The sequence below is a fragment of the Camarhynchus parvulus genome, chromosome 4 (assembly GCF_901933205.1).
Source record: "Camarhynchus parvulus chromosome 4, STF_HiC, whole genome shotgun sequence".
Classification (NCBI taxonomy): domain Eukaryota; kingdom Metazoa; phylum Chordata; class Aves; order Passeriformes; family Thraupidae; genus Camarhynchus; species Camarhynchus parvulus.
This window is the reverse complement of record NC_044574.1, coordinates 61,010,426-61,028,393: the sequence shown is the minus strand read 5'-3', so window position 1 is coordinate 61,028,393 and position 17,968 is coordinate 61,010,426. Positions and strand designations below refer to the sequence as shown.

General features: G+C 45.9%; 1 protein-coding gene across 10 annotated transcripts in view; it reads left to right on the top strand.

The window, feature by feature from the left end:
- Positions 1-17,968, top strand: part of ANK2 (ankyrin 2) — a 254,369-nt gene that overhangs the window by 88,693 nt on the left and 147,708 nt on the right. Inside the window, exon 1 of one of the 10 annotated variants that reach the window (XM_030947250.1) lies at positions 15,145-16,284. The exons of the other annotated variants lie outside the window; for them this stretch is intronic. Within the exon in view, the coding sequence (XP_030803110.1) occupies positions 16,162-16,284 (123 nt within the window). The 5' untranslated portion in view covers positions 15,145-16,161. Of the gene's footprint in view, positions 1-15,144; positions 16,285-17,968 lie in introns of those variants that run through there. 10 annotated transcript variants of the gene reach the window in all.

Genomic DNA, 17,968 nt, shown 5'->3' with positions numbered 1-17,968 from the left:
TGCTGTGTTTACTCCTTATCCTACACTGGTGTTTTTTGCGAGAGACAGGTTTGCAAAATTTGTAGGTGTGGCACACTGACGTGGGAAAGCGTTTGGTGTGCAGGTCCTTGGAGTTTGGGAATCCTGCGAGCCTCTCTGGCACATCCTGTGTCAATCCCGCAGCATCGCAGGCTCTGTTGCCATGGGGACCGGGGCTCTCCGCAGTGACAGTGACGATCCGCCCTAACGCTGCCGTGCGATCGCGGGCCGGGAATGAGCCCCGCCACTGATCCCTGCCGGCCCGGCCATGCCCTGGGCTCGCAGGCTCCTGCCTTTTGTCCTGCTTTTGCTTTGCAGCCGAGCTTTTGGATGGTCGGCAAAACACCAAGGGCTGCCTGGAGACAACTGTCAAAAAGCCAAGGGGAGGGTGGGACAGGGACACCCTGGGGGGAATAGGGCTGGGAGAAAGGCAATGGGGAAATACTGCTGTGGGGTAAGGGTAAAGCACTGAGGAAGAGAGATGGTGAGACTGCTGCCAAAAGGCATAAAGAGATGTCAGTAGGTGACCCTTGAGTCCAGGAGCTGATTTAGAAGGCAGATGCCAAGCTGGCATTATGTACAGCTCTTGCTGATGGGAGGTTATTCCCTTCCTGTATGTTTTTTAAACTGTCTTATCTAAGGCACATTGTGTATTTCACCAGTTCCTGGATGCAGCCTGGTACAGGCACAAATGGTGACACTGCTGGTGCTGGCTGGTGACACAGTAGTACAACAGTACAACAGCATTTCTGAGCATCCAGACATTCCCAGGAGTAAGTCTGAGGACAGTTGTGCATAAAGATGAAGTGCTAGAAATAAGGGTGTGTTCTCAAATGCAGACCTCTGGTGGTGATGCTGTGCTCTATTTTTCCATGATAAATATGACTTTTACAGGGCACAGCTAGACCTGAGTTACACATGAGTTTAATCAGCAGGGAAGGGTGGTGTTCTTGTTGGGCTGGTTTGGAAATGATACGTCCAAGATGTGGGATCATGAGGAACAGAGCAAAACTGGATATTTAGGCAACTGAGCACTGCCCTGGAGTTGTGGATTCTGACTTTGTTCTCCTCAGAGGTCCTGTACTGCTGCTCACATCAAAAACTTGGCTTATCAAGGATAGCCAGCAGTTATGTGTTCCCTCCAATCACAGCTTGGCTTGTGATTCATCGTCTACCTGGACAAATTCTGAGCATCCGTTGTGGCAAATGAAGCCCATGGAAGTGTCACTTTTGCAGTACAAATGCTGCATGTAATGGAAGTATTGCGGAAAATAATGTTCAAAGTGTTTCTGGTTGGTGCAGACAAAACCAGAGGGTACATTTGGCCTTGTAAATTGAAGATGAAGTGCCTTTCATATCCAAAAGCTGTGCTTGAAAATAAATGCATTAGTAGTTATTACAGATATACATATATGTATATATAAAACAGGGAGAACTACAGAAAGACCTATAAGGGAATTAATAATTTAATCATTAGAAATCAGGTTTATCATGCTGAATGAAAGCCATTCTGCCCCCCATTGGGCATCAAGGAGAAAATAACTGCTCAAAGCTGTTTTTTAAGTGTGTGCTGCTTGGGCCTGCTCACTGAAGGGGGCAGAGGTCACACGAATATGTAGTGAGTGATCCTTAATTACAGACTATCTCACAGGACATGTGTGTAATGAGGCTGAATAAAGGTTATGGTCTTAATTAGGAGTTTTTTAGGTTTTGAGTGTTTGTCTTTGCAACCTGAATGTTCTTACACTGTGCACTGTTTTATGCACATGTATGCATGCCATGATTGTAAAAGTGTGAGCCTTCTTAGTGCCTGTATTAATCCATAAGAAATTGTTATTAATAACAAGCTATTCTAGCAATGCCCTTTGCAGTGAAGAGGTGCATGTGTTCTTTGGATTTGATATTCACCAAGATTTTTTGTGGTGCAGTTGACTCCTTGCCCTTGCTGAAAAGCTCCTAAGAAGGAACAGCCAAGAGCAGCTTGAGGGGTCTCACCAAGGAGCCTCGTGGCTCCTCATGGCATAATTTTGCACAGTGAGCGCTGAGTGTTCAGCTCCCAGATCACAGGGGTTAATTTCCCATTTGAGCCTGTCCTGATGAGGAGATTGTCAGAACTCCGTACATCCCTCTGGGTGTCCAGAGTTGCCAGGACCCCTGCTGGGGGGCTCAGAGACCCTGGCACACAGCCCAGAACACCTGTGGGTTTGATTATGACCCATGGAGCAAGTTGCCAGCTTTGTATGAAGACCTGAAAGCCACAGAAGTTTAAGTAGTGTAATAATAAAGTTATCACTGGGTGAAAAAGTAGATTTTTGGGGATTTTTAGAATAGGGGTTTTGGGGACAAGATGGAGGGACTTGGGTGTGTCCAGCCTTTCTTCTCCTTCTCTACCTCCATCTTCTGCCCTGATGTTGGCACTTTGGGATTGGTTTAGAATAGAAGTTCACTGTCTAACATAGGTGATAGGTATTGGGAAGTGATTGTAAACATGTTATAAATAGTTTGTAGTATAAAGAGACATCACCACCCCGAGGGCGGTCAGAGTGCCACTGGCTGTCCTGCTGAGGGGACCTCAGCTGGACAGGAGAAAAATTTTATAGATAAGATATAATAAACAACTCTGAGACCAAAAACTGAAGAACTCCGACTCATTCTTCAAATGTGGGGGTCGAAACAGAGACTTTTCATGTATCTCAGGGCTGCAATAACCGGAAAACTCCCAAGAGGAGATCAGCGAAGAAAAATGGTGCTAGGTGTGCCTCTTTGTGCTCCTCAAAAGGACAAGGATTTCGTGCTGTTTCTCATCTGATAGCATCTTCTTGCACAGCCCCCTCACTCTTCTCCTAGGCTACAGCTGCATCCTCCCTCACAGGTCTCACTTTGAGTACTTTTCTGTGTGGAGCAAGGTTAAATACCTATCTCACCATTTAGGATGTTGTGGGAGGTGAGACCACACATAGAATCCTGCCAAACACATTTTTGTTGCAGAAATTCCTTTTCCCGGCATAAGAACAGGTTAAATCAGCAAGAGTGAATCAATCTGGGAGAAGAAATAACAGGACAAAATAGCAATAATCAGGTTTCTTGTACTCTTCTGTACAGACTGGCAGCTAAAGTCGTCATTCCTGCACACACGTGCAGTTTGATGTGTGATTAATTCAGCAATAGTCCCCTTACACATGACTGCACAGCAGCAGCTACTCTGAGATCATACAGAGCAAAAGCCAGCAGGAGACTTTGCAAAGGTTACTTCGCTGTCCTTGCTGGGTAGAGTTTTCTCATTGCCTCTGGGGGATGATGAGGTTGTGGAAAACATTGTTCTCCAAGGCACCTGTGTTTATGGCAAAAACCAACTTGTTTTGCATTTGAAAGATTTGTCCTTCCTGTGTGTCAAAAGGGATCACTAAATCCCAAAGGCATTTCTGCTGAGGGCTGGTGAGAAATTCTGTGTTGTTCTCGCCCATGGGGAAACTCTCTGTGTACTGTGTGCAGTTACACCATAGATTGTAAGATGTAAGCTCCTCCATCTGTTGAACCACATGAGAGCAGCAAGTTTGGAGAAATTAGAAAGGTATCATGGTGCAAAAAGCAGGAGGCACTGTGCTCTGTCCTGGGTACTGCAGAGAGCAGTGGAAGCAGAGAGGTTCATCTTAAATGCAATGTAAAATCACGTATGTCAGGGTCATAGGGTCTGTTCATGTCTGTGAGCGCCTCTCACACAACAATTAACGCTTTAGGGTCACTGTGAGGGATGGCTGTGCTGCTGTTTCTGGTTGTTGCAGTGGGAAGTGTTTAGACAGGAGAAGTACCTGGGGAGCCCTGGGTGGCTGCTGCCAGGCAGAGAGAACTCTGGGCAGTAGGCAGGAAGAACAGCACCACCATTCTACCAGGGTGTCAGGGCATTGCCTGCAGATTTTCCTTAAAATTAGTGTGTTAAATACCCTGGGTATCATTGTAGAATCATGGAATAGTTTTGGGTTGGAAGGGACTTTGAAAGGCCTCTTAGTTCAAACCCCCTGACATGAGTAGGAATGTCGTCAACAGCATCAGGTTCATCATCAGGTCTTCTCCTTAATTTTACAGTAGTATTTTTGTAAGGAGGCACTCAGGATGGTTTGCTGTTCTGTTTTCCTCTTCCTGCTTGCTCCAAAGTGGCAGAACACGAACTGGTGGCACCTGTCTGCCAGGGTTATGGTAAGAGGAGAATGGGATCAGTGGTTGTAGCAGAGTCTCAGGACAGCAGAATTGCCATTTCACTGCTCTGGAACAGATAAAACATGGAGGGCACCCTTCCCAAGAGAAGCTTAACATTAGTGGGAAAGTAGTTTATTTTTTATTTCAAGCAGTAAAAACCAGTTGCCCAGTGGACAGCTTTTTATTCCTCTCAACTGCATTGAAGTATTAATCAGTATTACCTGTGTCAGAGCCTGAGAACACAGCTCAAGGCAGAGTGAAATGCTGGCACCCGGCGATCCGGCACCTGCTTTTCCTTAGACCGGCAGAGCCGGGGCGGCTAGGGACAGACAGGACTGGAGTGCCACCGTGTGGTGCTCAGCACCAGCGTTGCCAATATGCTCAGGGAAAACATTATTTATTGGTGGGGAAAAAACCCCAAGTACTAAGGAAACCTTTCCTTTCCCCTTGCTTGGCTCCTTCACTCCTGGCTCCTCTGCACTCCTGCAGCAGTGCAGGGGATGCTGAGCTATTACAGTGTTAGTGTTTCCTCTCTGCCACACCTTCCCTCTCCTAAGATGTTGAATTAAAGACTGATTTTTGTTAAGAAAGCCCTCTGCTCTGTATCCTTGTGTCTGCAAGGAAGAGAAAGGATGCCTAAAGGAGGGGAAGGGACTTGTAAATCCTGTCTGCTGGCTGGTTGCAGTTACAGAGGGGTGAATCCTAGGGATTGTGTTGTTCTACTTAGGATTTTGAAAAGTTTGCAAATGTTTCTCTTCAGTATGGAAAAGATGATGTCTCAGGCTATCTCTGCAATGTGGAATGGTGGACAATGCATGACCTTGAAGCCAGCACCAACAAAGACCAGATAAGCATGAGAGCACAAGGCTACAACTGAACCCAGCTGAAAGATGAAGCACAAAGTGCTGAGGTGCCCTTGCTGCTTTTACACCTGACCAGTGTCCTCTGCCATGGGGATGTGTTGGCTGACTCAGTGCTCTGGGAGCCTGCTTGGTGGCACAGTGTCAAATCTCTGTCAAAAGACTGGTGGTTGTGGCTTTGCTTGGAGACTTTGGATTCAGAGAGGTTTCTGAGATCCCAGATGAATATATTAGTGCTTGACTAGTCTGTTCCTTCTTTTTTTGGGAGCTGTTCTACTTTACATAAATAAGTGTTTTAATTGGGCCATTAATTCATTGAGGAGATAGGACACCTGGGATTTTAAATCTAGGTTTGTCACATCCCTGGCAATGTGTTAAATGTTAGCTAATGTTTGTCTGTGTTATCTCTCACTGCAAAGTCCAGCTTCTGCCTTTTTCATACAGGCCAGGTAACTCCTACGGTGAAAACCCATTGTATGCAGTTGTGCCAGCAGCTTGTCTTGAAAAAAAAATCCTCTGTCTTGAAAGGAGTTCTCAGTCTGGCAGCTCTGTGAGCCAGGAGGGAGGATCACCTCTATCACATACTCTGCTCACAGGTGCATGAAGAGGACAGAGTAGAATTAAAATGCTGCTGTAATCCAGTGCTGGCTGTTGTGGAGATGGAAGCTTGTTTTGCTCTTTGCAAGAGCTTGAGGATGATAAACGGAGGGAAAGCCAGGGATGAAGTATGTCTTTGGTCTAGATCAAGATGTTTACAGTTCTTTTTGTCAGTCTTTGTAATATTAAGTCTCCACTTGCTGCCTTTATCCCTTTCCAATGCAGAGCTCAGCCCTAACCCATGTGAATGAATCATCTGCCCTTTTGCCACATATATACAAATGATATGTTGAGCTCAGCTCTGGACCTCTGGCAGCTGAGGGCCAGCTTTGCTTAGATTTGTGCAGAAGTATTTCCAGCCCATGTCCACCTCAGTACGCAATCAATTTAGCCCAGTCAGGCAGATGTCTGATTTCCAAGTGAGAGCATCTCTTTTGTGACTTCCAGAGTAAGGACAAGGAAATGGGTAAATTGCCAGAGTCTTTATTCATCATTTTCAGTGCTGTTGTCTTGGTGAAATGTGAAGTCACTAAGTGTTGTAGGAATAGTGAAGTGATGAACACAGCTGAGTTCCAGCAAGGCTCCCAGTTACATCAGGCCTGTCAGATTACAGTGTGCTTTTGCAAGGAGGTGTTTTTGGTAATGTTCTCTGCAGTGCATTTTCATGTCTTCATAATAGTAAAAGGTTGTTTGGGAAAGTGGTTCAGACAGCTCCCTTTTTGTAAGGTCTCTATTCCCAAGGCTCCTGAGAAGTCACTGAGTGTTTTTCAGAAATTATTCTTGTTAGAAAGATACTATTTTTCAAAAGTGAAGGTGATTAATCTCGACTGAGCACTGTCTCTGTTCTGTGAATTGGGAGCTATTCCTGTTAGTTGTTTGAAAAGACGTATTTTTCATCCTCATCTTCTCCAGGAAGGAATGGAAATGGAAGGCACTTGAGGAACAAGTTGGTGATAATATGTACTTTGTGTGAGATGTATCTGCTGATTCTGGGTAGTGCTTTGTTTCACACAGCTGAAGGTGTACTGGCATGGACAAGCTCTTAAACCTGAGGAGTTCACAATGAAAGAAAATGCTGTGCATCAAATACATATTTCTCTGTGTGTCTTTGAGGAGTTTTTCAGTCTATGGTGCCGTAAACACAGGCCTGAAAGCCAAAACCTAAAAATTATACTACAGTATTACTTTTAAGAAGGACAAGGAAAAAGCCAGTATTTGAAAGTGAGATTTGCATTACACTTTTAAGTCATAGAAGGATAACAAGTTACATCCTCTGTGATTTCTGAGGAATCTGTGCATTTAGCGGACTGAAAAATTCCTTTTAAAATTTGTACTGCTTAGGAAACTTATTTGTAATAGGTTATGAAATGCTTTGAAAAGGTCACCTGGCAGGTGCTTGCTGAAGAAGGTAAACGATGGCTCAGAGACCAACAGGAGGTCAGGAGGGAGGCAGGGCCCTTCAGCAGTGCCCTGTACCCTGGTCAGAGGCCCAGGTGTCTTGGTGGGTTTGCTGTTGAGATCTGGCTTTCTGGCTTTTGTCTGTCATGCAGGGAAAAATGTCTTCATTTCTGCTGCCTTGGGTGTTTGGATCTTCTCAGGTGCTTCCTCTAGAAATTCCCCTGTAGTCTGTTTGTTTGGACTTCACAGAAATACCAAGGATTTCACAGTGGTTGTGCTACAGGGAGTGTCTTGTTCTGTCTCACCCTAAACCAGGGCTATGTTTCAGCCATCCCAAAACTTTGTGCTTGGGCTACTTTGAAGCTGAAATAGCTGTCACAGGGCATGTCAGAATCGTGGCCAGCAGGTCAAGGGATGTGGCTGTTCCCTTCTGCTCCCCTCCTGTGAGACCCCAGCTGGATCCTCCAGCCCTGAGTGGCCTGGCATAGGAGAGACTTGGATTTGTTGGGGCAGGCACAGAGGAGGCCATGAGGATGCTCAGTGATGGAGCAGCGCTGCTCTGGAGCCAGGCTAGGAGACTTGGGAGTGTTCAGCCCAAAGGGGCTACAGGACAGCTGGAGAGGGGCTACAATAACTGAGAAAAGGGTTGTTTTGGAGTGAATATCCAGGAGAAATTCTCCCCTGTAAGGGTGCTGAAGCCCTGGCACTGAGTGCCCAGAGAAGCTGTGGCTGCCCCATCCCTGGAAGTGTCCAAGACTGGGTTGGACGGGGCTAGTGGAAGGGACTGCGGTAGTGGGAGGCGTCCCTGCCCATGGCAGGGCATGGGGCTGGATGAACTTTAAGGTGCCTCCAACACAAATCGCTCTGTGGCTGTGCGAAGTGTGAATCCAAGGCTGCTTTAGCCTTGCTTGGCCAGGAGAGGGGGATCGTTTGCCATCGATTCCCCGGGCACTCCTGGTGAAAGCACAACGCGGATGTGCTTCCCGTGCCTCCATGTTTCCAGCAGAAACCAGCCTGTGCCGCAGGAAACACATCTGCCTTGCTTAGATTTACAAGCCTGACTTTTCAGTGGCTGCAGGGGGGACCAGGATGGGTCCCTAGCGGCTCCTGACCTCTCGGCTTTGCGCTCCTGGTGCATCCCCGCCCCAGGCGCTCTCCAGGGTGCTGGGCTCTCTCCAGGGTGCTGCACCAAAGGCCCGAGGGGAGCACATGGCGCTCGGCCTTGGGATTCGCTCTGTAGCAAATTCCACTCGTTCTTTTACTGTCCTTTCCAAAGAAATGCCTGCTAAAGGCGCCGTTTGGCTGTGTATATGGAATTCAGTATTCCATAGGCAATAATGCTGTGTCTGTACTGGCTTGGTCACACACTGGGACAGCTGAAGTTATTTGGTGGGGGAAGAGACTCCAAAAATAAAGGAATCTCACCCTCTTTCCTTGGTGAGGCAAAGGTGGAAACTATCTGGCTTAGAAAAAATGTTCTATGCATTACTGTGTTTACTATGGCTGTTAATTTGGGGTGTGTTTTAGATAGTGTCTGGGAGCTTTTGAGAATCCTTAGTGCAAAATGTTATCCTGGTTTTATCAACAACTAGCTGACAGGTCTTCTCTTGTTAGAAACAGTGGGGAAATCCATGTCTGTACATACTAAATAATAATTGTGTAAGTAACAATCAGTCAAGCTTTTGACTTGGTCACTGTGGGCAGGTAACCTTTGAATTCAAGGCAGGTAGAGCCCGTTCAAACATGAACTTGTGCTGCCTGGTCCAACACCGAAGTACAGGCACACTACTACACGTAACAGCAAGGTTGCTTAAGCAGAGCTGATTATGTGCAGCAGCAAGGTTGCAACTGAAAGGATTTAAAGTGGATGAGATGTGGGTCACACTGGCTTAAGGCTTCCCGTGGCAAACAAGTTAGTTTTCCTGTTAGAAACTCTTGCTGGCCTGGTGTAATTATTTTTCATCTATTTATAGTTGGTAAAATTATATTTATTTACATCACCCTCTTGGCTTTGAGAGAACAGAATTCTGTTTGCAGATCAACAGATGTTTCTGTTAACCTGTTTATACTACATCCAGCACTGTACTTCAGCCACATTATTGTAACAGGATGATTTATGAATGAACTAAGCTACTTCATCAGGGAGGTCAATTGGGTTAGGATCGAGAGCCCTCCTTTTCACTCCTCAGGTTGGTCATTGACAATATTCCCCTTGTTTTTGGGAAAACAAGGCAATAGAACTTTTAAATTACAAGTGGTAGGATTCATCTGTCAGGGACACAAGTGACATATATGCAGGTATCTTTCAGCATGAAACTTGCTTTTTGTGACTCTTTCCCAGATAATTACCTTTAAGTTTGAAAGTGTCCTGTATCAGGATGCAGGGTTAGAGAATTAGCATTCCCTCAGGCTGTTGGAGCACTTGTCTGTGGCACCAGGTGGCACTGGGGGAGCAGCAGGCTGGAAGTAGAGTCCAGCAAGCTCCCCTGCTCTGTCGTGCTGGCTGTGGTGACATTCCGGGAGCTGTGAGTGGAGCAGCTGGGGCCCTGCCCCTTTGCAACAGGTCCAGCCAGGTAACAGCAGGGGTGAGGGAATGCCAGGAGTGAGCCTGGAGAGCACAGTCTGCCCTTTGGGAATCACACCCAGCAGGTCTGAAGCACCTTCAAAATGGTCCCTTGGATCCTTTTTGTGTTACCAGCAGCTTCTGCCCTCACAGGGCCAGAACCAAACACAGTAAGCAAAGGTGAAAGCAGGTAGGGCAGGGAGGAAGATGGGAAGGCACATTGCAATGTTGGATTAAATGATCAAGGCTTGTTCCCACACCCATTGAAATCAATAAAATATCTGCTGTTGCCCTTAGTGAGTCATTGCAGGAGGCCCTGTTTGACTTGGTTAAAATAGAATGTGACATCAATATTTTCAATCAATATGAAAACAAATACAAGTGGAGCAATAGTTGGAGTTAATGCAACTTAGGGATCATTGGAAAACCACAGGATGGGCGTTCTTGCTAGAAATACCTATCTGTATTTTATTTAGGATTCTGATGAAACAAATGTGCTTCTTGAATTGCCAACTTGGATGCAGGTGGGATACTTCTACCTCATAACTGGGATATTTCTTTAAACCAGAGACATCAGTCTCTGCAGGGCCTTTCTACATAATTTCCTTGGTGTTAGGGAAGTTGTTGGTGTATACAAAGCCTTTCTTTGCCATGGCACAACTGGGGCAGCAACAAAGGCTGACTGTAAGGATTTTCATGATTCTATGATGGGAATTGTCTTATCTTGGCTCCTTGCTGGTCTGTAAGCACTCACCTGTGGCAGTGGTATTTTGGATATGTAGTTGAGCAGCAGAACTTGGCCTTCATATGTTGTGGGTGCTGGAAATTCAGGAAGGTTCAGACAGAGGCTGCACAAGTTCCTGGAAAACAGCTGGTGAGGATGGCTGTGTAACTGAAAATGCCTGGCACAGATGCCCAGCAGCCTGAAACAACCAGAACCTGCTGGAGTATTTGAAATTATCATCCATGTCCTTTTCTACTCCTTGTTAGGTACCCAGTTTTGACCACTACTGCAGCCAGAAGGCTTTGGTCTCATCCCACAGTGACTGCTCTTATTTTACTAGGAACATATGATCTCATTTTCTTTGTCTGTGATATAGGAAAAATAATTTTATAAGAGCAGATGACCATTTTCAATAACTCTTCCAAGATGAAGGTAGCTAGGCAGTGTCTCTTTTTTCCCCCTGGGTTAATTATTAGTTTCATTTAATATTTGTCACTACTGAACTGAAGACCTTCAAGACAGAAACTTGCTCTCTGTGTGTGGGTGGTATTTGAAATGTTGCTGTATCATCTGTGATATATTCTTGGTGATGACCACTAAAGGTGGCAATGCTGTGATCTATACTCTGGTGGTCTGACAGAAAAGAAGGGAAAGATGTTAAAACTGGTCTGATTTAGGTCCATTCCTACCTCAACTTGCCTCTTCTCATTTCTTTGGTATTGCTTGCTTTTCAATTAATGAAATAGATATACTCAAGGTACAGAATAAGTCAGGACATAGTTTTATATATCATCTTCTCCGTTCCAGTTCAGTGACACTAATTTCCAGCACAGAACTTTGAGAAGACCACATTTGTTTTGCATATCGAGTAAAATAAGAATGAGAGAATGTAGAGCTTTTTTTTTAAACCTTAGTATATTCTCTCTCAGGAAATATAAAATGAAACCTATACGGCATGGAGATGTGCTTGCTAACTTACTTCCAGTGTTATTGTACCTTTAGAACTACATACCTATAGGATAACTAGTACGTGACTAGTAACTAAGGGTGTGGGTTAAATGGTGAGCGATACAGGAGGCAATTTATAACTGTAGCCTGTGCTTCCGTAGTTAGCTTTGTGCTTTTACTTTCTGCAATGATTACTTTGCTGCTTTTCTAGGAATACGTAGTCCTGTAGGCACTGAAATGGCTGAGTATGCTAATACACACAATCCCTAGGAATACTTTAGTTGAATTAAGTATTTTGTTACTCTGCTCTGGAATTTCCAAGTTGTTTTGTGCCTATAAAAATAATTCCATAACCTCCATCTGCATCCCTCAAGAGGTGGTGTGGAGAGAAGAGCTTCCTGAGGAGAGGGGGAAGGCTGCCCACCCCTGCCATTTAGCTTGGCTAGAATAGCAGCAGAGGGAAGGTCTTTACCTGGCTTGTGGGTGGAGGTGAGCTAATTCAGTGAGCCAGGGCTCTCTGGTTTCCAGGCCACTCAGAGCTGTGTGCCCATCTCCAAGCCTGGCCTAACCTGTCCTGCCTCTCAGTAAGGAGCAGAAGTTTAAATCAGTGCACAATTTGTAGGGGCGGGGATGATGGTTGTTGCAGATTTTGTGAAATACTTCATGCATGCACCTGCGCAGTATTGTGTACAACTTAGACAGGGAATTGCTTTGGAGGGAGCCTAATTCCCTTAGGGAATTGTAACCTGCCTTGTCCAAAAGGGTTTTCCATGACAGTAGACAAAATACTGAGTTGTCCAGTTTTCATCCTGGCCAACTATTGCCTAGGACAGCCTTTTCCCATTTCTAGCTGTTTGAAACTGGTTTTGATTTCCAGGCAGTTTCCTGAATATTCTAGAGTTTAGAACTGGAAACAACAGTCTCCATTCTGGCTATGAAGCTTTTCCCACTCCATCAATGCCTCCCTTTTTTTCTGCATGTTTGGGAACAACTTTGAGTCACACTTCCTCAGCATGGCTCCTAGGCTTGACTTTAACTTTGTTTTTGCACTACCCACATGATTTATGTGGAGAGAAGCTCATTTTTGTGAGCTGGACCCCTGACAGTGGATATGCTTCAGGGGAGAGAATCACTTGTGTACATCCTCTCTTTTTGTACTCAATTACTGCTGGGTTTCACCCACTAGGTTTTTATAGACTGCAAATACTGATTTGCTCAGCAAATCCGGTCTATCTGCCTGAAAGCTGGCAGGTGAAGCCCGGTGCTGGTCACAGCTGTGGCCATTGCAGCCCTGCAGTGCCAGCCCTGAGTGTCTCAGCTGGTGGGATAGGCGAGAGAACAGAACCTGGGGACTGTGAAATCAGCACATCAGGTCAGGAAGCTGATGCTTAATGCCAGCTTGGGAATAGGCAGGCAGGAGCTGGAACCCCAGTGAAGCATCCCCATCTTGGTAGCTCAAGATGCGGGAAGTCTCTTGGTATCTCAAGATGGGGGAGCTCTCTTGGTGAGGTTCATCACTTGGAGGCTGCTCCCAGATCACACAGGGCTCTGGACATGCTGAAGCCTTATGGGCTTTGTTATCCCAAATGGAAATTTGTTGAATGTCACAAGTTTTGTATTTCTACATCCTGAGCTGAGGATGATACATGCATTTCAGAGAAAACCCACCCTTTTTCTGGAACTGTGTTCTTCTGTTATTGTGCATCTGCCCACTCTCCCACTCCCCTCCCACACATGGTTTGTGACAGCATCGCTGTATGTTCTGCTCTTCTCATGTAGCACCTCCACAATACGTTTTCTATGTTTAGGGGAAATTGCTCAGTCTCCATTTTTACTTGAAAATGTAATCTTCAGACTGATGTCTGCAGAAGAATTTGTTTTTGTTAGGATCTCTATACATAATGTGATGATAAGCCTGTTCTTTTTTTTTTTTTTTTTTTTTTTGTAGGAAAATATGTCTTAAAACAGAATATTTCTTTCCTGCAGGGACATAAGCTGTGTCAAATATTGATACTTTATGTTATTCTCCCCAGACAAGATATACTCTTTCCAAAATAATCTATCAAAAGTAACTTTTTTTTCTTTCCTTCCATATTTTTATGTCTCTTTGAGGCTAGGGAGGAAATGTTTGTGGTACATAGTAGTGAATTCATAGAGCTGGCCTGAAGTTCTTCTTTGCCAGTAATCCTATAAAGAATATTTGCTATCTTATTTCCTTTTACTTGGCACCAGTTGTTCAGTTCCAGTGTCTGATGTTTTTCTCTTGTGTGACCTGGGTTAGAAGGTACATCAAGTCCTTGGTTAACTTGTAAGCGAGTTTCCTGAAAGAATAATAATTTGATACTGAGGTGATGAGCCTGCATGTATCAATCACCAAAAGATGACAAATTGTTTGATAATAATGACTGCCATAAACCCTCCTGTGTATAAAACCCTGCTGTGTGGACCATGTTGCAGGATTTAAGCTTTTAGTGGCTTAGACACCTTGAACCATGATCTGGGGAAATCCTAAGACTGGGGTTTTTAAGTGTGGTGGCTTGGGATTTGGTCTTATTTTCAAACTTGTTGTTTAAGATCCCATGAAGAGGTTGGAAAGATATCAGGAAAGTTCAGTTCTAGACTACCAGCTGTTAATTTCTGGTTTACAAGTGATGGTACTTGTGAGGTTCATACAATGTGAAGAGGACAAGGCATGCCAGAGTCCTATCAGGGATTCCAATCTTCCCCCTTATTCTATTCCCATGGCTGCCTCCACCTGTCTCACTGTTGTGGTGGCTGTTGCTGCAGCCACTTGTGTTTTAGCCATAGCTTTGTGTAGCCTAGTTTTCCACAAATGGAACAACTGAGAGAAAGTCGGCCTGTACGAAGAGAGGAGCCAGAAAAAGCTTGGCTGACACTTCCTGCCCTGCTGCTTCCCATGCCTCCTTCCACTAGGGAAATGTGTATTGGATTGAATGCACAGATCACTGGCTCAAATGCAAAATAGATCCCTGTTTTAAAGATGCTTTTATAATGCTTTGTAGTTTTCATATGTAATCCTTTGTGAAAATTTGGTCTGTGATATTTTCAAAGTGAAACCTTATAGTAACCAAGGAAGTCATCAATGAGAATTAGTTCCATGGTGACAATCAGCGGTCCTGCTTCATATGAACTGGGGACCACCAAGTTCTGTGGGGTAGTAGGGCAGTGTGAGGGGGGAATTCAGGCTGATCTATGAGCTGCTGTCACATGAAGAGCTCTCAGGATGTCTGTCGCTTGTGGTGGGGCTGTGTTACAGAGGAATTCATGGTGCATGGCTCTAGGGACCATTCAGTGCAATTCCCTGAAGTCAGGGGATGCATTGCAGGGGGGAGCTTGGCTCAGGGAATTGTTTCTTTGGTTTGGTGGGGTTTAGTGCTGGTGTCAGTGAGCTGCTGCATCCCTGTGGCTCTGGGGTGGTGACTAAGCCAGGGATGCAGATGGCTCTGCTGCACTGGGGAGTCCCATCCTGCCTCTCCCTCAGCACCTGCCTGAAGAGACTGGAGCAGTGGTGCTGGAGGGAGTGGACTGGGATCAGTTGTCTGCTAGCAACCAATGCAAAGCCTCTTTTGATCTATCCGGGGCCTGTTTTGATGAATAAAATCTTGATGCTGATAGCAATAAGAGTTACCCGAGCAGGCGGGAGAAGAACTTTGATGTGCTGGTTTAGCAGGGCCATAAGCAATGAGGAAATGACAGACCCATCTGTCTTCGATATTAGTGCCAGTAATTAGTGTTCCATACTCGAATGATATTTGGGCAATGGGAGCGCCTAAGTAGAGAGATATTGTCACTGTCTCTCTTGGTCACTGTTGGTCTGCAGGTACAAGCACTGTCCATCTTCAAGGCAGGCCTTCTGAACCTGTTTTAGGAAGTGCCTGAGAGCAGCTTTTGGGGTTGAAAAACAACAAGCAGCACCCCTGGTGGTATTATTTTTCCTTTGGTTGGGTTGAGCCTAGCGGGGCAGGCTGAGCCCAGATTACGCTGCGTGCTCTGTGCTGTCCCTCCTCGCTGCTGAATGCAGCTCTCTTGATGCAGCCTCACGTGGCTGCAGAGAGGCACAATGAGGATTTGAGCACAGCCAGCCCTTTCCAGGCGTGTCTCCCACTGCCTGCAGGTGAGCAGGCTGAGCCTGGGCTCTCCCAGCCCCGAGCATTTTCCTCCCGGCTTCCTACGGACCGCCTCGGCAGTGAGGGAGGATCAGGAGGAGGGGAGCAGCAAGGCGTGTGCCGGGCTCCGGCACAGCCGGTGGCAGCAGCAGCAATTCAGTAAGTCAGACTGCACCATTTTCTTCTCACCCTGCGTGAAGGCGATGTGAGAAGCTGACGGGAGCTGCCCCCTCCTCCTCTCACTGGGGATGCTGAAGTGGAGCCCTCCTCCTAGCCAGAAGACGCAGTCTCTCCGGAGGAATCCCAAAAGACCTTCCCAATTTGGTGATGTGTGTTTAAAGGCCGATTTTTCTTTTCCTTTTTTTTTCCCCCTCTCTGGTTTTTTTTTTTTTCTTCCTTCCCAGCTGAGTCTGAAGCCCGCCTTCTCTTGCAGGCACCACCAAGCTGAAGGGCTTGCAGCCTTCTAGGAGGGATTTTCTGGCTGCTCGCGTGTGTGTGGCTGTGGGCACTTTGGCACCCTGCGTGCTGGCCACGGCTCTGCTGCTCCCCAGCCATGGGTGCTGCAGGGGCTGGGGCAGAGCTGTGACCTTTCCTGGGCTGCCCGAGGAGGAAGAGTGGATTACGCCGTGAACTTGTGGCTCGCAGCCAGTGCCCTTGCGGAAAAAATAAATCACCTGGATAGCCGCGTGTGCTGAGGACAGCTTCCTTGGGGCTGGGCTTCTCCTCGCCAAAATGGCTCACGCGGCCGCTTCCATTAAAAAAGTTCGAGAGTCTGAAATCGAAGAGAGGGAGAGAAACCTTGAGAAGGAAAGGAAAAGGCAGCGGAAAATCTCTAGGGCTGATCGGAAACGCAAGGTATGAGGGGGAAACCAGCCCCCTTCTCCCTTTCCCCCCACCCTTCCTCTGTCTGTGCAGCACTTGACAGGTGTTTGCTGCCATGTGCAATGCTCTCCCCTTCATTTTCCAGACCTTTCCCATCAAATTTCCCTTTTGCATCCCTTCCCATCCCCTCTGAGTCCTGCTGTGGTCTTAGCCCATCTGCAGTGAGATTAAAGTGCTGCCAGCCATGGCAGCCCACAGCCATGCAGGGAACATGTACATAAAGATGACATGCTGTATCTCCACTTTCCCTTCATCCCAGAAGGCCTGGAGCTCCCTGCCATCATTCCCAGCCAGGTGCTCCAAGCTCCTGGCTGATCTGGAGAAGTTGTCAAGGCAGGGAGGTGACTGTGCTTGTGCTTTACAGTGCCAAGGTGCATTTCTCTACTTCACAACAGCATGTCTCCCCCGTTTCCCATTTTTAGTTCCGCTTCTCACCCCCTCAGCAATGCTCAGTGCTGTGTGTAGGACCCGCCTTGGGGTGCTGGGAGCATCAGCTGAGCTGTGTTGCAGTTTTTGGGTGTCACAAAAGGGATTCTGGGCTTGCCGCTGTGATTCAGTGTATTTACATTGCACACTGCAGGTATATTTGTCTAGGCAGGGCCTGGCACACAAGTCTGCAATCTGACGGGTTTGCCTCTGTTACTGATGGCAATTTCTAGTTTTCTTAAGGTATAGCTCTTTAGATTGTTCTGACTTTGGGGAGGTTTCTCATGATTTATAATTAATTGTTGTTTTCCTTCTGTGTTAGAGGGAATATCTCTCATTGTCTTGGGATGAAAAAATAGAGAACAATAAGAAAATCAATAGAAGTCATTTGTTTGCCAAATCACTCTATAGTTTCCAGACACAAAAAATACAGTAGTGGAGAAAATACTAAAATGAAGATTCTGTTGGTCTCAGCTTTAGGACTGTGATACATGGGAGTGCCTGTGTTAATGCTTTCTCATTGCTGTTTCTTTTCTTCCATCTCTGGATTCTGTGGCTTGTGATACCCATTAACCCATTCCCTGACTCTGTGTTTTTATCCATTCTTTGTTAATTTCTCTGGAAAATATCAAGAGGCAATTCCCCCCCCTGCCCCTCTCCCCTTTCTGCTACATTGCACGTAAACACAGATATCTGTGAAAATAAAAGCCTAGAATTCAACCATGTGATGTTTGAATTTACAGATCCTTTTGGCAGATCTCTAGAATTCAGAAGCCATCTGCTCCCTTGGCATACCTGGACAGTTTTAAATTTGTTTTGCATTCAGTCTTAAGGCGTTTTTATATTCTGAACTGCATGGCTTAAATAAAATAACAGAGGCCGTTTGATGCCTTTGGGACCTCTGGGTGTGATCTCCATGACTTTTCAAACGCTCACTTTGAGTTTATTCAGTCACATCCAAATTGTCTTTATCAAAACCAGGAATGTCATTTATCATGGATGCAGTGTCTGGATGCTGGGCAGGGCTGCTTGAGCAGATTGTGATTACTCTCCTAATCCCTTAAATGGGGCACTGCAGCATAAGGGAGTTTTTGTGATTACATTTTTGATTGTGGAATCCTCTGCAAAACAGCCTTTTTAAAAAATGTACTTAATGTGTAGATGTCCTTGCTGGAAGGGCTTTTTTTTCCTGTCTGCCCAGCACCCATCTCAGTTACTTAATTGCAGCGTG